The sequence below is a fragment of the Alexandromys fortis genome, unplaced genomic scaffold (genome assembly GCF_014885135.2).
Source record: "Alexandromys fortis isolate MF-2015 unplaced genomic scaffold, M_Fortis_MF-2015_v1.1 scaffold_40, whole genome shotgun sequence".
Classification (NCBI taxonomy): Eukaryota; Metazoa; Chordata; class Mammalia; order Rodentia; family Cricetidae; genus Alexandromys; species Alexandromys fortis.
In genome coordinates, this window is record NW_026067966.1 from 11,317,763 (window position 1) to 11,340,325 (window position 22,563).

Sequence of the window (22,563 nt, forward strand, 5' to 3'; positions counted from 1 at the left end):
AGAGAGAGAGAGAGAGAGAGAGAGAGAGAGAGAGAGAGAGAGAGAGAGAGAGAGAGAGAGAGAATTAACACCTTTAGTCTGTGCTTCTCCAGGAAGCACAACCCTAGCCCCTTTTAACGTCTGCTCTCTGGGTCTTCATGGGTCTCCATTGACCCCCTCTTTGGAGTTAAATGCTTCATCTCTCATTCAGTTCTGACACTCATGCATTCTCAAAGTGAAGACCGTTCTGAAATATTCCAGTTTGTGGCCTACTCTACTGCTAGACACCAAGAAAGTTCCCAGAAGCTGGCAGTTACCTGGTAGAAAGAAAGGTTGGCATGGCAGGGGGACAGGATTGCTTTATGACTTGCCTTGGTCATTAGGGAGAACCCTTTGAACTGTCAAGAATTTGCTCTAATATGACAAGTGGCTAGCTAGGACCCGACCCTGCCTGCCGGAAGTTCCCTTCTCGCTCTGTGTTTGATGGCTAGGAAACTGGCAATGGATAGCATCCAACAGAAAGACAATGGAAAGGAAGTGCACTCAGTTATCAAAAGAGAAGGAAGAAATAAGGTCCCCAAGATACAGTTCCTGTCATCCCGAAGGACATATTCGGGAGGCATTTGCTGCATTCCTGACTCAGTTGTCCCTAACGACACAGAGCAAGCGACCACATGGGAATGAACAACACAAGTTCAAAAGGGCAGCGAGGAAGTGCAGAGGTCAGTCATTCAGGCATTTCTCCCGACGCTGTCTCAAGAAGGGTCGCTTGATATTTCACCTGGCGATTTATGACCCCATCTGGCTTCAGCTGCTTAAGTGTCCTATGGCCACGTGACTGAGGCTGCGCCAATTGCAATGAATTTAATTGTGTCTACTCCCCTTTAACAAACCCCAGAATAAATCACCAGCTTGATCCTCCTGGCTATCGCAAAGCCAAACACGCCATCTGACCTTCACACACATCTCCTGGCTAGCATCTTGCCCTCCTACTAGAACAGCCATCTGAAAGAATATTTGGCGAAGCAGGAGACGGAGCCTCTTAGTATAGGTCATACTTAAAACATGAGTCAGCCCCTCAGCCGGCCTCCCAAGGTCAGCCTATCTCTGCTAAGGTCCTCAAATTAACAAGCAGTTAAGGGAAACATTGACTTTGGATGAACTCGGCAGGATGTTTTCAAGGTTTATGATAGAACATTCCACAGACATTTAAGTCTTCAGCCTGACCAGTACTTGCAGGCAGCTACCTGGAGACACTTTTTTGGATGTGCCAGCTTCCACAGAAAGTTCTGCTGTGTAGATAGCTCTGTTCTCATTCTGACGCTTGCTTATCAAGTCGGTCTTTCGTGGTTTTCAGGAAACGGGGACAGCAGCTTCTCTCTCGTCATCTTTTCCACACAAGGAATGTATTTCTCCCATCTTACAAGAGGTTTCTAGTCTTTCCTTGTCTAGCTCAAATTATCCCTTGACTATTGTTTATTTTTAGCTCATCTCTCCCTGTCCTTTAGTAATCTATTATGGGTCCACAGCCCCAGTTTTCTGTCCTCCAGCAACCCCCTTTGAAGGTAATTCATTCAGAGGTAGTGGTTCTCAACTTGTGGGTCTTGACCCGTTTGTGTGGAGGGGGTCGAATGATCCTATCACAGGGTGGCAAATCAGACATTTACACTGCGATTCATAACAGTAGCAAAATTGCAGTTATGAAGTAACAAAGAAATAATTTTATGATTGGGGCTCATCACAACATGAGAAACTGTATTAAAGGGTCGCAGCATTGGGAAGGTTGAGAACCCCTGTACTGAGGCCATTCAAGTGTCTGAATTGCCAGCTCATACCTGATTTTTTTGAGCTCAGAGAGAGATTTTTAGACTCAGAATTTCAAATGCATGGCTAGCTTACTGTCAAAACTCAAGCTTACGGTGAGCGCATCCTTCCGCTGTTTCCTTTGATTTCTGCATGAACTTGTACCAGCCACACTCAGGTACAGTTCCCTTTATACTCTCCCTTGCACACACATGGTGCATCAGCTCTGGTCCCCCACTCTGCTGGAGCTTATCAGCAACCAAATCTGCATCCAAACAACCCCAGCGAGGGACGGCCAACAAGTGTAAACCCGAATGTTTCGATTCTTGGCTTACTCCCACTTGAGCTTCCTTTGAACCCAAGTAAAGGCACAGTTGTCTAGGCTCCTTCCCTGAGCTGGGCACAGCTTCATAAGGGTGTTCTAGTCCAAGCAGGCTTTGCCTGTTTTCTTTAGATGCTTTCATGGCTCTTGGTCAGTGAAGTAAAGTAACATTGTAATCCCACTTCACAAGGTCAAACAATGTTTAAAAGAGCGTACATTCCAGATCCCAGGAAGCTGTACGGGATAATTCTGTAATCTATGGTCTTACCTCCTCTCCTCTCGCTCCCCTTCCCCCCCAGTGAAGCTGGGAATCGAACCCAGGCACTTCCAGACATGAGGCAAACACTCTGGCCACTGAGCTACAACCTCAGCTCTCCTTTTTCTTTTCCTTTTCAGACAGGGTCTTGCAAAACTACCTAAGGTGGTTTTGAACTCAGCAGCCCACACAGACCTTAAACTTTCAGTCCTCCTGCCTCAGTTTCTCAAGTAGCTGAGATTACATGAGAACACCACAAGTCCCAGGCCTTACCTCATTCTTGACAGTAATAATGATCATAGAAACAACAACTATCAATACTATTGGTATGACTGTTGACTTAGGATACTATTTCTGTGGGACCCCCAAATAGTCCTTAATGTTATGCCCCTTGGTTATTTCCCATGGCTGCGGAGGGAGACAGAGTGGAGTACATAGGGAAATCAAAATAGCGGCCACCAAGTACAACACTTCAAGAACCAGTGCAGGCAGATTCATCTCCCTAATATATTGCTATAGTGGTACTGTCTAATCCAGTATGGGATGACAACGTGGTCCACATATGGGCAGTGTGGGCCCTGCATCCCTGAAAAGGGACCAGTGCCGCGGCAGAACTTAAGAGTCAGCTGAAACCATTTTAAAATTATGAAACTCTTTAAAATTACAATAGAAGTAGCCACAAACAGTCGGGGACTCCCTTACCCAACGCTGGAGAACTAGATACCAGGCCCACCCTATCACCTCAAGGGGTGCTTGTATCCTTCCTTATAGACCCAGCTCTCTCTCATCATTCTTGGAACAATTTATATCAAAGCCTCAGAGAATGTCTGTAGAAAATACGTCTGTTCTACTAAGCACACGCTGCTGCCATTGTAGCTTCAGAGGGAAGGCAAGTGACTTGTCAGAGAGGCTGGACAGGCTCCTAGGCTACCACCAGGGGGTCACTGAGTTTGGAACACATTCCCCCCCCCTCAGTGGGAGGGGCATTGGTATGAACACTCTAGGCAGCTCAGCCACAAGAGCTAAAAAAAGAAATTCTGAGTGGCTTGAAAGACTGATGTTGGTAAACAAAAACAGTGGAATGAAACCAGTGAGTGTCTTGTCAGCCTGGAGCAACCATTACCACTAGGCAAAGGGACAGAGCTAACTGCGGGCTTAAAAGGGAGCAGAAAAAGGAAAGAGAGCGAGAAAACAACTCCATCAGAAAACATCTGAGCAATGGAAGTAGTTTCCATGGACACTTGTGTTGTGCTTCAACATGGCCGTCTCGCCCCGCCCCGTTTCCCTTGTCCTTCCTTCTCTCAGCCAAGGCGTCTGTTTACCTTCTTATGAAGAAGTGAAGCATATTGTGTGCTTCCAGAGAACAATGGCTCTGTCCTCTCTTTGTGGAAGAGCACAGTCAGGTGGCACTGTGGCTCTCAGGTTTGGGGACAGGCGCCAGGCCTTCTGCACCCATCAGCGTCGTCCCCGACCTGAGCCCAGCACAGCTGTTTCCTTTCTCACTGCTAGAAAGGGTTCTATCGTCTGCTTACAGTGTGATATGGAGTTTTGTAAGCAGGACAGTCGGAAGCAGAGAAGATGGGTGTTCTAACCATCCTAAGATAAAGGGAAGGATTCCAAAAACAAACTTGTGACTTTGTTTACTGGGGTCGGGTCACAAGTCGCTTTCCTAAACTCCAGGAGAACACAAGCGTTTTCCTTCTCATCATTAGATCCAGCACTTCCGTGTCGCCCTACTTTTCTTTCTGTCCCCATCTATCCTATTCATCAAAGGTTGGAACTGTGCCCATTCCTTAGCCTGCTCCCAGAAGCCCTATCCAACTGCAGGGCGAAATGAATCAGCTAAAACGAAGACGAAGACTACAATTTCCCAACCAGTAGCGAAGCAAGGGTCCAGGGACCAGGTATTGAGGTGAGGGTGGGGTCTAATAAAGTGGGTAGAGGTGCAGGCTATGGCAGAGGGGAGGTAACAGAACCGCTGCCTGCTTGCTGGTGGCATTGTAGTCTAGGGCTAGCCTCAGACACCCCCAGAGGAAACCTTTTTAGAAGTATGGGGGGGGGCAGAGGATTAGAAAGGACTAAAAGCAGGGCCTGGATAAGAAATGATCAATCCTCCCACTCACAGACTCCATGAGTACAACCTTATTCAGAGTGCCCCAGCCAAGCTGCACCTTAGAACCCTCCCCTCCTCAATCCCTATCTCGCCATCAGACAAAAATATAAACACATGCAAACACATACCTCATTCACCTTCCTTACATTCAGATAAAGATGGGGGCTGGGGAAAACCACCAATTAATTGGACCCAGTCTCAAAGGAGAGGAAATGAAACGAAAAATCCTGGCTGGGTTATAAAAATAAGTATTTTTCTTCCCGACGTGCAGGAGGCTCATTATATTAATTAAACATTATTGCAGAGCGCAAGGCCGGGAGGGGATTGGAGCCGGGACTGGGGTAAGTGCTCCCTCTCATGTGCCTGAGGCTGTGCTGAGCCTCAGATACAATCTCTGAGCGGGCACTCAAAGGCTGAAGAGATAAACACTTGAAATAGGAAAATGTTTTTCTTCAGAGCAGATGCTGTAACCCTCTGGGAAGGCAAGTGTGGGCTGTGGTGGAAGACCGGCCCCAAGTGCTCTTCTAAGCCTGCCTTCCTCCTGAACTCCTAGGGACGGGGGCACCATCAGAGCTTGGGTGGGGGCAGCTCTGAAGAAGCCAGGAAGAGGGGAGCCCCTCCCCTTCCCACTTTCTAGTCTTTTCCCAGTGCACCTCATCAACATTTAGCCTGCTAAGTTTCCAGAATTAACCCTCTTTTCTCCCAAAGGCTTGTTTATGGGCATCTGAGAGCCAGGCAGGAGGTGGATGAAAATTGAAAGCTAATCAGAGTGTTTTGGACCAACACATACTGGCTTGTGAACGCCACTTGTTAAATTTTCTGAAACTTTACCAGCCAATTAAATATAATCATTATTAAAAATTACATAAGCTATATTAAATTATATTAAAAAGGAGAATATTAAATACCATCAACTCAACATCTCCTGATCATTTCAGTATATTCGTCTACAGAGGTAGCTTAGGTTTCTTGCATCTGTAGAGTGAAAATACAATCCCTGAGCCCTGTCATCGCATGTCCCAGCCCCACCCCCTGTGTTTGTGACCCACTGAACTGTGGGGAGAGTATTTTTACCACTGAATGTGTGTGCACCTTATCATACAAGTTTGGGGTTTTGTTTCAATCCCTGGAAAGCCTATTGTTAAAACATTTCCAGAAGGCACCTGTTAATGAGACAGAAGTAGCCAGAGCTGGCTGAGGGAACAAGAGGACACTAGAGGACGCCTACCATCTCCTAAAAACCTCCCAAGGCTGCTTCTCTCAGTTATCCTGGTTTCTCTTTATCTCTAGCAACTTCAGACTGGCCTGAAATCCTGAGTATGCTAGGAGCCACCGACCAGCCAGGCGTGAGCGGATGGATGACTGTGGGAAAACTGCCCTGTGGTGGGAAGCTAGGAAGCTTGCAAGGGAGTCAGGATGATGACGGAAGGCTGGCCTTCCATCTTTCATAGGATGTCTCAGCTGCCTTACCTGGAAATGTTCGGTCATTGGGGCTGGCACTGCCAATCCAGGTGCTTCTGAGCCATTTGGCATGATCGTACATCCAACCGCAGGGCTCCTCGGGGAAATCAAAGTTGCAGTTGAATCCGGAAGGGAGTTGTAAATCTTTGTCTAAAAGGAGAATAAAAGTAACCAAAAGGCCGGCAAGCAAAGGGGCCCAGCATGCAGCCACGGCGACGCCCTTCAACAGCTGGCAAGGCCTGAACATGAAGCGCAGAAAGAAGGGGTTCCCTTTGCTCATTTACTTCACTCATCTTGGCGATTGCTGACTTTCAGGTCAGGCTTTGGTCTCATCCTTCCCAGCATGAAAACCAAGTCGGCCAGTGGTTCCCAAAGTAAACAATTATAAAGAGACCCCCAAATGGCTTCAGGGTCTAATCAGCCTCCTCTGTCTACCAATTGCTACTCCCTAAGATGCCAGGGAAGAATGTCTTCAGTGGACTACTGGCTCCTGAGAGGATCATCTCAAGTCCCGCCAGCCGGGCTCTCAGAAGTGATGGGGAGACCTCAATGCCGGGGAACTTCTGGCTGAGACAAAGACACAGCCCTTATTCCGGAGGGATGGCATAGTTTGGCGTTGTCAGGCGGGAAATCTCCTGAGCTGAGTAGGATGGGGCAAGTTTTTAATCTGCTAGGCTGGAGGCTCAGGCCTGTCATGCCAGTTACTGCGCAACACACGTGCAGAGCCCCTGAGAGCCGAGAGGGAAGAAAATGTTGTCTGTAGCACGACACAGTGACCACCATAGCTCACCCTGGCTGCTCTAGAGAGTTGGCGGAACCAAGTGGGTTTCCTCTGGGGTTCCACCCAGATCTAAAAACACAGTATGAGTTAATGCTAACCTTGGAATTAATAAAGGGGTGGTCCAAAGGCGGTGAAAGAGAAAAGGGGAGCCCAAACCTGGATACTTGCCAGGACAGAGGAACAGAGTTAGCAATGCTAGTAGCCCAGGGGACGGGGGTCTTTGGCCTTCTCACTTCCCTCCCTAAGTTCCCAGAGAAGAATTTCCACGGGGAAGGTTAAGAATGGTCTAAAGGCAACAGCAGCTGGGTAGAGACGAATTTGCCCACCATGGGGTGGAGGATGCTTGGCTTTAGAGGCAAGGGTACTGCTGATCTCAGCAGCAGGACGCAGATTGCCCGCAGACCCTACCGTGTCCCGCCTGCCCACGAGGGAACATTTAATGTTGGCCCACCCTTAGCCAAAGTCAGCTGGAGTGGAAAGGAAACACATGGAACCCATCACAGAAACATCAACCTGTGGCTTGGGAAAGTCAGGCTCTAGCCCTCACCACTCCTTCTCTCCAAACTTCTCCACATGTCTATTTTTCCATTCAAAAATACAGGGTAATTCAATATACCATAATTCCTCTGCAATGTTTATATGCATACTATATCTCAGGAACTAAATTCCACAAAAAGATCTTTTACTAAAAGAAGGGAGGGACCATCAAAGAAACCTCAAATCAAACAAACCACTGTAAACGGTAAAATTATATTAAAAATAAACTTCTGAAATTTTGCAGCAGAACCCTTAAATTTTCCTTTGGATTGCCGTTCAGCTAGGCTCCCCATTCCCGTGCTCCTGCCACGCTAACTCTGAATCTAATACCATGCGTTAACCCGTGTGTTTCTTTTTCGGCTCTCTGTCTTGGACATGTCTTGGAAGATTCTCCACTTTTCCTTATGAAACTAAAACAAGTTCATTAAAATGTCAAGGTTTTGTATTCAGCTAACTCTGACCAACAGTGTCCCCTACCCATACAATATACCAGAGCACACTCCCTAAAACACATGCATTCGATTCTCAGTTTTCAGCCCCACAGTTTCAGCATTAATTTTTGGCTTTCACCCCACTCTTCCTACTGAATAATTTCCGGAGCCCTGCATACCATCCGGGTAGTTTCCCATGCTGCCCTCCGGCTGTGAGCAGGTTCCCTGGCTCCACCAGCTAAGGACATCTTTAAGTCCCTCCTCAAGCTTCTTTGCTAACCGTTCCTCATTATGTTTAATGAACATTTAATAATAATCAGCAATTTGATGTAAACTGAGTTTGTCAAACTTAAAAAGTCCAACCCCGAATGCCAGGTGCTGTAATAAGTTGTGACTTATTCGGAGTGTCCTTAATACATGGAGACCTGAACAGTAGGAATAAAAACAGCCCCTGCTTTTCAGATCTTCCAACCACTGGCTTTATCTACCTTGGATATGTTTGGAAGACAAAGGCAAAAAGGAGAATAAAGATTTCCCATGCGAAGAGATGATCCAAACACTAACATCTTGGGTTTTTGAGAACTGGCTGAGGGTCCCTCACATCCTGCCTTTGTCCCAGGCCTTTGAGATGTGACACACAGTCTGGCAGAATCATCCTGCTACAGTTTTGTAAATCAAGGCTATTGCAAGACACAGGGAAGTGCCTTGGTTCTGGTTAATTGGTGGACTAAATTGGCTATCACGGAAAATGACCCTCACCTACGAAGGGCACCAGGTCTTCATACGGCTGAGACACAAGCTAACAGGTGAAGCTCTTCCTGCTCTTAATTCTTGGGCTGGGGCTGCTTTTACTTTAACTCATCAAGACAGCGAGGATGCGAGCCTTCCTCTTAGCAGCGGGTTTAAATCTATAGGGCTATACTAGTTGGTACAACATCTGAGTGTTCCTAGCAGCCACAGCCTCAGGCCTGTGAGTGTTTGCACCTCCGTGAACCCTCTTGTAAGTCAAGCTCTTGCCTGGTCCACACCCAGACCACCCCAGGTGAACTGTGAGGAGCATGGGCATGCTTACCGTCCTCAAAGCTGCAGTTCTCCCCACACTCCGTGGCATCCTCGTCCGTGGGATATGGGGTGGTAGTCTCCTCCGTCTTTATGGTGGGGCCCAGTGTCTCCACCGTGGGCTTTGAGTCTGCGTGCGGGGGAAGGGAGAAAGAAAAATGCTCCAGCAGGATGTTCTGTGACCCGGCAGGGGAGGAAGCCAGAAACTAGAACCTTCTTTCTAGGTGTGAGCTTGTGAGCAGGAAAGGGAAGACACACAGGTGTGCACACAACCTGAGCTCGCCCTTGGGAACGGTCAGTGGAGCCGTGACGGTCGCTTCCGTCGACAACAGTCCAGAACTCCTGGAGAAGCTGCAACAGGCATGGGCACGAAGCCATGCTCCTGACCCCACCCTGGAGGCTCTAAGGGCAGCACAGTAGTGGCAGCCATGGGGGCGGATGACACTGACCCCAAAGTGGTGTAGGGCACATGATCAAAATGCCGCGCACCAAAATCAATTGAAAAATCTCTATGCTTATTGAGGTTACATGGGAAATGGGCCCCAAGCACTCTGCTGTTTCATGACTGCTGGTGGGCCTCGCTGCTTGGCTCTGCTTTCTTACAAAACACATTTTCACCATGCTAGACAGGATTTATTTGGACTCAAAACTAACTCCATAAAACAATTTGGCCTGTGGGGCCCACCTACAATAAAATAATCAGAAGCACTTGTCACCAAAGTTGTAAGCAAAATAGCAGCTTAAGAACCCCAAATCCAGACTCCGTTGGTGTTTTGTGGCCATGGACAGATGGGAAAATAGATTTAAAGAGACTCGGGCTAGGTGAAGTAATTTGGGCTACACCTTCTAGTCAAGGAATGGCAAGTTAAAACACCCACTGGATACAGTTATTGTTCTGCAGGGGAGCTGACTGGGGTGGGAAGAGTCGGGTGTAGTGCAGAGAGTGGCCGCAGGCAAAGGGGCACCGAGGCACCAGACTTGATTCAAAAGACAGAGGCCCAAAGAAGAGATAACAAGTCTGGCTAGCTCTTCTAAAATCCCCCACCCCCACTGCCAGAGAAGCCTACCAACCCTTAGTAAAAACTCCAGGCTCCCAAATGCTGGCAACTTATAACAAATGTTATAATAGGAGCACACACACAAAAAAAAAAACCTGACTAGGTCAAAGCATGCTGTAGGCCGCCCATTTTCACCTGGGCCAGAGGTGATTCACACACCCATCCGATCACTTGTTTATTGGCTCACTGGGCCGCTCATTCATCAACTATTTCGGGAATGAATGAGGTTGTGAGTCAGGTCATGGGTGGGGCGGGAGGGTCTGGAAACCTGTGTGTTGTGCAGAGGTGGTGAGTATACCCGAGAGTTCCTCCAAGTAGATGCCCTGAAGAAGTGAGGCCATTGTTCCCCCTGCCTTTGTACAAGCTCCTTAGCGCTAGTGCATGTGGTTAGGTGTCTTTGTGGGGTACCCTTCAGGATACTATTTAATAAAGTCGGGAGCTGAGGGAAGGGTAGAAATGCTGAAAAGACTTTCCACGGTCGACTTCCCACCTTTCTGCTATTAAATACTACGCACGTAACCTCTCGTGCTCCCCACTACCGTGTCTGCCTTTTGCTCGAAGTAGATAGCAAATAACCTCGAAGCGTCCTAATTCGTGAGTTCACGTTTGTCACCGCGCCACCGAATCTCAGACTCAATTGTAAAGCAAACTAAGGGTGGCTGGGAGAGAAGGGATCATTTGAAACCCAAACGCACCGGCTAACAGGTGGAGCAGCCCTGTCAAACTATTTACCAAACCCGCTCAGCCAAGCCCTTCAGTGTTTCTGTTTCCAAGTGAAACAAGGACGAGTTGCAGGCAGAGGTGGAAATGCTAAAAACAAGAAGAATACGTACTAAGAACTAATTCAGGAGACACTGGTCAGCTGGTGGGGAGAGATAAAGTGAAACCCAGGGGCAGTGAAGGGCCGGTGAGGTGACCGGAGGGCAGGGTGTGTGAGGGAAAGTGAAGAAACGGGGGACAGCTTCTGTGCCCACTGTTTGTACTGGGTGCTCCGAGGTAACTGCCCACCAAACAGCAGCGTTCCTCCAAAATTAAAACCAGATGTCAGAGACTTCAAAGACTCAGAGCCTGGGCAGAAGCTAACACGCCTCGACTCTGATCTTCCGAGAGCAGGGCTGGACTTTGAAATGGGAAACCCGTGGTTGTCACCAGGGCAATCTGGGGCAGGTCGTGGCTGGAGGGACAATCAGGGGAGGAGGACATTAGCAAACGTCCAGCTGGCCATAAGTCTGGGAGGGGCATGGGGCAGAAGAGAAGGGGCCAGAGAGAAATGGGACTTAGTTCCCAACTGGCTGGGTGACCTTCCTGGGACTGTTTCCCAGTCTGTGAAAGGGCGGTAGGTCACGGAATGGGTTTAATGGGTTACGGCGCCTTTTAGGAGTCGGAGCTGCAGTCTATCAGGGTGGCTCGCATGGTAAGGTTGAGTACTGCTTGGTGTGTGAGAGAAACTCCTTCCATTAGGTTTGCCAGTGTTGGCCAGCAGTCTAAATGCTCCTGCCACCCTCACGACAGCTGTGGGGCTTCGAGACGGACTGGTGCCACCCCCGCTTTCCAGGCAAGAGAGGAAGTAATTTGTCCTAGGTTCTGCCCCTACTGCCAGGGAAGGACTTGAGCTTAGTAATCTGTTTCTGGCATCCGAGAACTTCCCACGTGTGCACATGTATGTGCGTGCTTGTCAATGAAGGTGGTGTTTCACTGGAAATTCAGCTTAACTTGAGGCACATGGTCAAACATGTTTGGAAGCTATGAGCCTAGACGTTTCTGGGTCCTCTGTAGCTTTAATTCTGGGTGAAGGAAACTAGTTTGTGTCTGAGGTAGGTTTTTAGTATCTATGAGGCAAAGGTGATAAGCATTCAGGCATTGGGGGGCTTAGCCTTACCCTTACAGGTGTGTGTGTGTGTGTGTGTGTGTGTGTGTGTGTGTGTGTGTGTGTGCGGTGCTGGGGGACAGTGAGTCTTCCTCCTAGTAGGGATTCCAAGCCTAGAGGTGAACTGGGGCCCCACTCCTGGCCTGCGCCTCTGCACAGGATTCCCCTGTGTGTTTGCAGCCGGCACACAGGCAGCACTTTTCTCCCCGGGAGCCAAAAGCACTCCCCTGACATGCCCTTATTAATCCTTCACGCCTTCCTGTCGCCTGAGCCAGTGACAGGTATAGCAGACAGGAAAATGGGAATACCTGGGGCCCTGGTGAGGAGAAGCAGGAGAGCCATGCCTGCTGGGTGGGGTCTGAGCTCCAGATGGCTCCCCAAAAGCTCATTTTGCCAGGCTGTGCCATCTCTGCGGAAGGAGAAGGGCCAGTGGCCAGAGGCAAGGTAGGGCCTGACTCAGAAGGGTAGGTAGGGTCTTCCATCCTTCAGCAACCAGCAGGGGTAAGGGTGAGAGCTCTGCGGCCTCACCCTCACAGGGAGAATTCATGGGGGCATTTGCCCCAGCCTGTGTTACCTAGCAGGGTTACATACTGGGAAGATACACCCTGCACCAGCGTCCCTCCTGAGCAAACAAGCCATCTACAAATGTAGCTTTGAAAGGAAAATGCAGTCTGAGTCTCTGACATCTGGAGGCCAGATTCAGACATAAACCGATTACTTTATTGTCATGAGAGGGTTTTTCTTTCCTAAATCAACAGCCACTGTCCCTGGCCTGAAGAGCTGGGGTCTAATTGAATTTGGGTAGGCGGTGGGTAGTTAAGACTTGTCTTTCTAGAGACTCATGCTGAGGAACTGAAGTGGTCCTCGACAAAGGACAAAAACGCTTCCCTTGAGGGATTTCTCGAAGTTCAGAGGTGGCCCGAGAATGCAGCAGTAGGTATGCAGTGAAGACTGACTGCCCTGTCCCCTGCCAGGATGCCAAGACCATCAGGCCAAGTGAGCAAGATATGAAGAAGAAACCCCCCTTACCTGTCCAGTCACAGCCCAGGACTTCCAGCCTCATCCCAATGCCTGCTGGTGACCATCTCTCTGGGTACACCCGCACATACTGTGCCGGAACTGGATCGAACCTTCGGATGTCGGGGGTGTCATAGTGCATGTTCCCTTCAAACAGCTGTAGGGAGACAGGTTGCTCAGCCTTCCTCCTGAGGGTTTCCTCTCCACTCACCTCTCCCCACCACCACAGCTAACCCAGAAGTCAGCTTTCTGGTTGATTCCTGGAGCATTACCACGTGACTTCATGTCAAATCAAGGTCTTGGTTCATTTGGAAAGTCCAGGAGGGACCTTGCAATATGGAAATTGGGGAGCATTAGAGTGGCCATAGTCAGCTGAGGTCTAAGCTCCAAATGTGATTTAAGCTGACCTTGGCCAGGAAGAACAGAAGGCAGGGATGGCTGTGTCTAACAGTCCAGATTCCTTGCCTTATTTTTAAAAGAAGTGTTTTCTTTTTCTAATGCTTTGATGAATGAGATGAGAATATAGCTGTAGATGGAGACTGAGCTTTTGTTTCCCCACTGGCCCAGACCCAAATAATCACACAGAAACTATATTAATGACAACACTATTTGGCCTATTAGCTCAGGCTTATTAGTAACTAGCTCTTACAATTGAAATTAACCCATAATTTTTATCTATGTTTAGCCATGTGGCTTGGTACCTTTCCTCAGTAAGGCATTCTCATCTTGCTTCCTCTGTTTCTGGCTGGCAACTATGTCTCTGCCTTTCATCTTCCCAGAAGTCTCCTAGTCTGGTTGCCCTGCCTATACTTCCTGTCTGACTATTGGCCAATCAGTGTTTTATTAAACTAGTATGAGTGACAAATCTTTATAGTGTACAAAAGAACTATCCCATGGCATTTTCCCTTTTTTTCTTTTCAAAACAAGACCTTGAGTCTAGTCTCCTTTGTTAAGCTTTTTCTTCTAACCATTGTCCATAACAACGTGTAACCAACATGCCGAACAAAGACAACATCCATAATCCACTTTTTGGGATTGTGGGCGTAGTTTTCTAGGCTACTTCCTGATGATTTGGGGGCCATGATAATCTTATGGGGACCCAAAGAAAATTTAGGATTATGGTCAAGTTCTGACTGGAATATTCTGTGAGGCTGGATCATCTCAGCCTGCAGTCTTGAGGCTATTCTGGATGTAGAAATCAGAGGAAACTCCAACATGTAGCTCAACTGGTGGCGTGCTTGCCTGCATGAATGAGGCCCTACGGGTTGTTTAATTCCCAGAAGCATAGGGACAAAAGGATCCCAGGGACCAATAGTTCCCAACTCACTGATAGTCTGAAAGATAAATGACCATTGCCTCTTTAGGGTAATAACACCATCTTCTTGGTTACAAATTGATGGCCCAAGACTGTCTTCTAGACCTCCATTTATCAGGAGTAATTTTACCAAAAGAAACCCCTCCTAGATTGCCAATGCATAAAATTGCTGAGAGAAGTTGGAACTGTGTGGGAACTCCACCTAGAACCACATCAGAGTCCTTCACAAAGGAAGAGTACAGGTGCTGAGGTGGCTATGTCCAGGAATGCCTGGGGGATCAGCCATCTGCAGGTACTCAGGATGCATAGTCTGCCTTAGGCAGGACGTGCTCTGAAACTGGCCCAAATCACTTCTTTCCCAAAAAGAGCCACGGTTAGCTGTCACCAGGGAACTTGTGGTCCAGTTTCTGCTCTATTGGTTGAAGGTTCTGGTTTCCAAACCCCAAGTCTTTCCAAGTCCCTGGAATTGTGAGCTGGAAGTACACATCAGTACTGTAAAACCTCCAACCTAACCCTAGCCTCTGCATTCAGAAAGTAAAGCCTTGCTTATCACAGGGACGACTCCTTCCCTTGTTAAAGATATTGTACTTCTACAGAAATGAGGACCAAGTAGCCTACCAGGAGATGAATCGGAAAGGGGAAGAGACAGGAAGTGCTCTTCCTTCTGGGACTCCTAGTGTGCTAAGGTGAAGGCCAGCCTTCCCTTCTCTCATGGCAGGGGTAGGCTGCACTGGCCTGGTAATTCTGGCCCAGCATCATTCTCTTTCTTTCTTTTATACTCAGGGTGAGCGGCGCGAAAGATCTGAGCAATCAAGACTAAGGAAATTCAAAGAGTGTAACATTCAGAAAAAAAACAGTTATTTTTGGAAGTAACTCGCAGTTTCTATAGCTTGGCCTCCAAGAACCACATCCCCTTGGGACGTCTGGCCCATTTCAAAGAAACTCTATCCAGAAGATGCGGAGAAGAGCCCCGGACTTCATAAGCAGGCAGTGTTGAGCACTGGTTAAGTGTCTGGGTTTTGAAGTCTGAGTTTTTGGTTTCAGGCACTGGTAAACAGTGTGGACTTGGATATAACATAAGCCTCGGTTCTGTCATCTCCAAAATGTGAATGACCAAATAATAAACTTTGTAGAAAGATTGTAGCTACTAAGAAGGGGTTCAATTTAAAAACCAGGTCTGGCACATCATAGTCTCTTGGTTGATACTTGTTTTATTGGGCTGATGGGGTTTGATGGTGACTGCTAGATGGGAAATCAGCTCCCTAACTCCCTGCACCCTACTTAACCTCCCTTTAGAATGGCATTAGAGTTCTCTGAGAATGGCCTACCTTTGGCTGCTGAGTCCTGGGATCCTGGATGTATTCCCAATCCTTGCCATTTAGGCTGTACGAGACTTTGAACTTTCGAACAAATGCCCTGGCTTCCATGGCAGAGATGCTGTCCCCTCCACGGGCTCCCTGGATGATGACACCTTTCACTGTCTTGGGTGTCCCCAAGTCCACCTGAAGCCACTCTTCACCTGGCTGGGCTTGAGGGTTCCGCGGGAACCAGCCAGAACGGCTGCTAACCAGGCGGGCAGCACTGGAAGTCCAGAGGTACTCTCGGGTGGAGGAGGCGGAGATCTGGGTATCAGCGATGAGGCCCGAGAGCATCCCCAGCATGTCGGAGCAGGGTGCATCTAGGAGAGACAAGGGAAAGACCACAAGTCATGGCTGAAGCCCACTCATTAAACAGATCGTCAGATCTCAGGCCATGTGCTTACTATTTTAGTTTGCATTCTGAGGCTGTATAGCATTGTGACTCAGAGTCTGAACTTGGACCCAGAATGCCTGGTTTTGTGTTCACTGTGCTTGGTGACTTTGTTCAAGTGATTTAATTGCTCCATGCATCAAGTTCCCCAAGTCTAAATGGGCTCCCCCAACAGTGCCTACCTCTGTGGTGGGGACTCTGTTGGTCACCTCAGAGCAGGTCTAAGGGCTCTGTGACTGTTAGCCGTTTGCACTCACTGCTGACCAGGACTTCTGAGAATGTATGTCCATCTGTGACACCAGTTTCCACCGACCCTCAATGAGTACAGTGGTGCTTAGGAGGCAAGAATCAAATTATTTCCTGGAAGATCATTTTGCTTAAAAGATGGGAACCTTTCTGGGCTCAGAACCAAGTCCTCCATGTGTGTGACCAGAGCTTTTTACTGCCTTGGATCCTCCCTAAACTCTCTCCATCACCTGATACGTTCGTCCGTATTCACTACCAGACTGACCTCTGCTCACCTGGGGTATAAGGCCCACATTAGGCTCCGGCCAAACTTTCATTCCACTCCTCAGAGAACCTGTACGCTAGCTCGTAATTATGCCTTCTTGTATTGGTTTGCTATCTATCTTGGCCACTAGCTTGAAAGTTCTTTGACACCTGAGACCTCTTTCTGTTCACTTCTCTATCTCAAGTCTCAGTGCAGGGTCTTTATGGAGTGACTGAGGGAACAGGGAATGAATGGACCACAAGTGCTAAGTAAATCCTTGCTCATTGTCGCCTGCTGGGTAGGCCAGCAGCACAGAAGGGACAGAAGACAGTCCTTTTGGGATAAAATGTCTCCACAAGGAGAAAGCCAGGTCTTTGTCTGAACGTGACAAAGGATTTGTACTGAGGAACAATGGATACAGATCCTGACTCCGTTGCCTCAGGAATGGATGATGGTCTGGGTCAAACTGTTGCCTTTCTAACTTCTTCATCAGCATCACCTTAGGCGTTATGAAGATCTGCCCGTCCTTCCTAACTGCAGGTAAATTACAGGGCAGAGTTGTGAGAGATGGAGAGAAAGTGCAGCCACGGGGTACATGAACCAGAAACCAGAAGCAGGATTACACCATGGTGCATTCCTAGGCAGAGATGGGGTGGCAAGTAGACAGGTAGGAGACGGACAATGAAGACCCTTGCAGGTCAAAGGAGCAACTGCCTTCCTAGATGGAGTTCAAAGAGTGGAAATGACCTGTATACAGTCCTACTATTGCCAGTCCAACTGCCATGGTGCTAGACCATGGTACCAGCCTACAAAGGCTCCGCCTCCCACTCCGGGGATTGCCAACACACAGTCCTTGGGTTAAAACCGTTCGAGCACCATTTTTCCTTCAGAACTATCCTCAAACACCGTTCTCAGTTCCCTTGCTACAATGACAACAAACAAGCAGGGATTTGCCCTCCAATCTTTCTTCAGGAAGTAGTGTCTCATTTGCCTTTGACCTCAGTAACCCATCCTCAAGGAAGTCTTTCTTGACCTGCCAGGCAAGCACACTGCAGAACACTTTGAGGACCACAAGGCCCTGTGCTCAGATAGTCTTCAGAGTTTTTTTAAATTTATATTTATTTATCATCTTTCTGGTTATTAATTTGTCCATCCAACTTTTCAATAAAAGGACTGGGTCTGTCACGCTCCCATTGAGTCTACAGTACCATGTCTAGACCTTAGTCTCCACGTGAGACAGGAGAGGGCACTATTTGAGAGGCAAGTTCAAACCCTGGTGCCATCACTTACTGGGATTTAGTTCCTTAACTCTGGTTTCCTATTGTGTAAAGTGAGGGAAATGACAAGACTTATGCCACTGAGTTCTACTAAGAATAATAGATAGCACACTTATAGTAGGACGAGCGTTGGGTATCAAATTTTCCTTCAGTCCATTTCATTAAGCAGAACTAGCTCTAGCATAATAAAAACACATTAGATGAATGGAAGGTTGAAAAAATAAATGAAAGGATTAAGTCTGATGGGAGTTGACCTTTCAGCCATTCCTTTTGGGAAGGTCACAGAGCGGGAGATGCCTAGAATTGTTTCTCCTGTCTCACAGGAACCCCTCAACTCACCTGTGACTCGGCAGCCAAAGAGCTCCAGTCGAAGGGAGATGCCCAAGTGCCACGTCTGTGGGCGGATCCTGACGAACCTTGTGAGCAGGGGCGTGTGGAGCTTGTTTAGAACCACCTCAGTCGCATCGTTGTTAGCTTGAAACACCTGCAAGGTGAGAGGCAGAGCAGCGTCAGTGACACTCCTGTTTCTGAGGGCCACGCTTGAGCGGTCAGAGAGGGCCACCAGCCTGGAAACCACCAGGGGCTTTGTCGCGTTGAGCTTTTTAGAATAACTGTGGAAAAAAAGGTCAATTTCTCCTTCTGCTCTAACTTGAAAACAAAACAAAAACAAACTTTGCAAAAAGTTTTGGAAGGAAGGAATATTTTGCTTCTGGGCTGAGAGCAAACAGAGGAAGGAGCTTTCAAAGGGCAAACACTTCAGAAGCTAAGAAAGAGAAAAAAGAGCATTCACTACAAAGGAGGTAGACTTGTCATCTGTCAGGGCCGGCAGACCTCACACTCCAGCCTGAACTTGACACTCCCTCGTCCTCATGATGTAGGCACACGGGGGTGGGGGCTTGCAGCGCCTTTTCTAACTGCACAACACTTCACTGCTGTTTTGTTAACTCCTTAGACACTTCCCCATTCTGAGTGGGCGAGGGGTGAGGGGTGCTGTCTACCCTGTACCTTCTGTCAGTCAACACTTTTCTGGGTTTTCTCTCCTCTTTGTTGGAGGCAGCCTCTTAAGAGTCATGCTCCAGCTTCCTCCTAGTTTAGCCTGCAGTCTGTAATGAAATCCATCCCTGTCCCCAGCTGACCGGGGCCTCTCATATGGGAGGAAAGGCTTTGGGGAGTGGCTTCTGACCTAACATGGTAGGCACAAGCCCCAGCTTACCAGATGGCCCACATCAACAGTGGCCATATGGACCCTTATGTATTTGTGTGTTTCCCCTTAAAAATAAGTAACTCAAGCGAGAGTGTGAGGGTTTCTTTCCTTTCCCTGGATAATGGCGGATGGAAGAAACAAGCAGCCAACTGTCATTCCTAATTCATGTCTATCATACATATAGCAACCACAGGACCTTGTAGATTTGCTCATGGCCAGTCTTCCTGGTCCAACATTCTTTCCTGCACAGGGAAACTATGCTATCTAGTTCTTAACACTCAGTACCCTGCAGGTGTTTAGGCCACAGACAGAGGGACAAGCGAAATGGAAACCTAGTGCATTTGAACACCTATGAAGCCAGCCACTGTCAACATGATGGCTGAATACCACACTCACAACCTCTACTTTACTGATGGGAAAACTGAGGCTCACACATCCCTGTGTGGACCCATGACATTCAAGTCTGTTTTCCTTTGTGAACTCTTATCTCTTCTGATGGATTTACAACAGTCTAGCTGGCAGCTAGACGTCCTATCGTGGTCTAAAGAGAAGTAAAGTCACAGTAGTGATGTGATCCCATGTGGAGTTTACAGTCCCACTACAGAATGGTTTTGGGAACAGTGGAGGGGGGGGCAAGCTTACAGGCAGCCAACAATGCAGCCTTTTCTTCTCGATAAACTGTGAGCCCCGCCATTTGGCAACCCTGAACCCTCCATAGTTTCCATTTGCTGAGGCCAAAAGATAGAGGCAGTTAAGAACACTCCACAGAGGACAGGAGAACGAGCAAGAGGCTTCACACCTTCTGCAACCAAATGAAGTGGGGGAAGAACATTGTTCCACGTGGGAAAAAGGAAACAAACATCGTCAGCTCGCTGAGCTTGCGAAACCTTGTCTGAGAGAACCCTACTCAACCATCCTGCTCGCTGGTCTCTCTACCCCTTAGGTAGTTCTCCCATGCAGGATCCTAATGCAACTGGGGTCCCCTCTGCAGCTTTGTGACCCAGGGACAGAAGAAGAACCACTCCTCTTGCCCAGGCTTACCCCTGCTGCTGCTCGTACATTGTCTGCAGACAGGGGATGGGGGGAATGAGAAGAGAAGGCTAGCAAAGGAGAGGAAGGATCTAGAGGGAGACATGCCAGAGTCAGCACCTGGAAGAGGCCTGTGAGGAGAGCTGCCTGACCCCTTGATATTCTAATCTTTGAGAGGAACATGGGACCAGGGAAGATCTCGCCTCGCCTTTCCCATTTTTTGCTTCCTGGGTCTGACAATGACTGTACAGCGCTGGGGAAAGGGCTGGAGGAACGGAACCCATGTTCAAACCATGAGTTAATCCTTCTAGGGTTCAGCATGCAACAGAGGCATTTTTGAATTTTTTTGGTTTGTTTTGTTTTGTTTTGGCAAGGAAGCAGCAAATGACACACTTTGCTGATTTCGGACGGGTGCTGTGAGCATTGAGGACCACCTCTGGATATTCCCTGTGGATTGTGATGGTGACTGTGTGTGGTCTCCATCAGGAGACACCAAGCAGTTCCTACTGGAGGTGGCTTCCGTTGGCACATAAATACGTAATTGGAGAGCTGAAAGGATTTGAACTCACACACAGCTGTTAATCCACTACACATACACCATGCTGGTACCATTTAGGAACACAGCATGCCCTATGTGTTTTTAATATCCAATTTTATCCCGTCTGACCCCCTTCATTTCTCAGCCTTGGCAGACAATCCTAGGAAGCCTTTTCTTTCCTCCTCCTTCTTTCTCTGCCTTTTCTGGTACAGGGTCTTACTTTGTAGCCCAAGTTGGCCCAGAACTCCTGATGTAGTTTAGTCTGGCTTTGAACTCGAGATCCTCCTGCCTTAGCTGCACAGTGCTGGGATCACAGGTGCCCACTACTCTCACAGACCACCATGCCTGACCCCGACCCTCCCTTCTTAAGAAAGTGATTGCATAGCTGGAATATCCTTGGTAGTGGGCAGCCCGCGAGTAAGTGTGCCGCATGTGGGCACTGGGGTGAACATGTCCAGACGCACCAGTCAGAGAGAGGTTGTCGCCCCATGAATGCACGTGACCAAGAACTTTGGGTGGAGGCTCATGCCCCGCCTATCGTAGCCTCAGGCAGGATGGGAAGCAAGCTCTCTCCCATGGCATTCTATTCCGCTGCTCAGTTTTGCTCATTCTTCTCCAGTCTCGGGGAGCAAACAATGCCTCTTTTGAACTTAGGTTCAAATTATTCTCCATATTTCCAAGTTTAGGTCTTTACTGCTTACGTTTTGGCTTTTGACCGTGTGTCTGCCCCATTTCCAGACTCTTTGCAGAAAAAAAAAAACCCCAGCACCTTTCTGGAACTTTCTGCACACCTCTCACTCTGAGTGCAGCAGAGAGAACAAAATGGACCCCACCACTTAGTCAGGACCCTGGAGGCATACTCTGCTGCCATTGGAGCACAAGGTGGGCAAATGTCTCTGTCTCCCTCGGGCCACATTGTCCTTCACTGTGAGTGAGGGCTCTGCAGAAGTTGACTTGCTGTTTCCCTCGCTGGCCCGCAGACTCTAAGCTTTCTCCACAAGAGTCTTCACGGTTTGAGCTCCTCTAAGAACATCCACTTTGTAAAAGGGCACTCGAATGACCCATTGTTCCTTATAATCTGAGTGCTGTTGTGGGCAATGGCTGAGGCTATTTAATTCACTTCAGACGGTGCCCAGAACACACGGTGAGTGCTCCATTCACAGGCAGGATATACCTTGTTGACGTGTTGGCTCAATAACAGTTCAAATTATTAATAACCAAGAGTAATGAATAACAACACCCTAGTCCTTACCTACTATGTTTTGTCCAAAGATGTCAAAGTGCAATTTATGAAAATCCATTTTAATGAAATATTAAGCAGTTTCTATTTCTCCTGACCCAATAGATTTACAAGGTCTCTATTTTTCTCCCTGCACCTCCCATCTCTCCTATTTATAGCTGGCAAATGCTATCATATATTATACATCTTTATGACTTTCTCAATGCTCCGTGGTTTTAGAACCACCTGTCATTTACTTTCTGATCAAATTCCCTAAGATGGATTTTTGGCTTGCAGTCCAGGCATCACAAGGCAGTATGCCTGGGAAATAATGCCAGGAAATTGGTTTTATTCCCCATTCTCTGCCGACTCACTAAATCACAATAGGCTGATCAATAAACCTTAGATACTTTAATTTCTCCTTTAGAAAGATAAAGTCATTGTAAGCTTGTGGGTAGACACTGCACCCCAGCAGCCCTTGTGACCTGCTCCAGTGCCTGAGACCTGACCTGCTCCTAGGCCAGATGTTGGAGTGAGAACTAAGTTTCAAGTCATGGCTGGGCCTTTGGGTGATTAGGAGAGTTCCAGTTTGGAAGGCCATCCACTTCTAGGTCCTGCTGTGGTTAAAAACCATCGAGCAGAACCTTGGCAGTGAGGTGTCCGAAACGGTGAGGAAAATCAATAGGTTGCTCATATGTCTTATGCCAAGATGGGAACATACCAAACACAGTGGTAGAATTTTCACAATTGCTTTAAAAGCCAGATGTCGGAGAGGATACACATTTTAATCTTTTTAAAAGAAAAATACGATACAGCTACTTTACTACCCAAAAGATGGCCAGGAGTGTGTTCAAGCTGACCTTAGCTTTCTGGGGGTCATTGATTAAATATGTATATGTATGTTATATTTTAAAAACCTACGATGAACAAAGAGCTTTCTTTGAGTGCATCTGTGCAAATTAGGTTCAAAAACCAATTCAGGGCTCAAAGTGACTTGGTAACCATTTGGTGCCTTGCTGAATTCTGAACATAATCCAACATTTTCCCATTGATTCTCG

General features: G+C 47.9%; 1 protein-coding gene across 5 annotated transcripts in view; it reads right to left on the bottom strand.

Annotated features, from left to right (window-relative positions):
- Nrp2 (neuropilin 2) overlaps positions 1–22,563 on the bottom strand; it is a 113,508-nt gene that overhangs the window by 37,173 nt on the left and 53,772 nt on the right. For all 5 annotated transcript variants that reach the window (XM_050154350.1, XM_050154352.1, XM_050154351.1 and 2 more), the window contains exons 8-12: positions 17,855–17,999; positions 15,328–15,677; positions 12,697–12,841; positions 8,756–8,872; positions 5,944–6,084 (exon numbers count right to left, since the gene is read on the bottom strand). In XM_050154350.1, the coding sequence (XP_050010307.1) occupies positions 5,944–6,084; positions 8,756–8,872; positions 12,697–12,841; positions 15,328–15,677; positions 17,855–17,999 (898 nt within the window). The remainder of the gene's footprint in view (positions 1–5,943; positions 6,085–8,755; positions 8,873–12,696; positions 12,842–15,327; positions 15,678–17,854; positions 18,000–22,563) is intronic.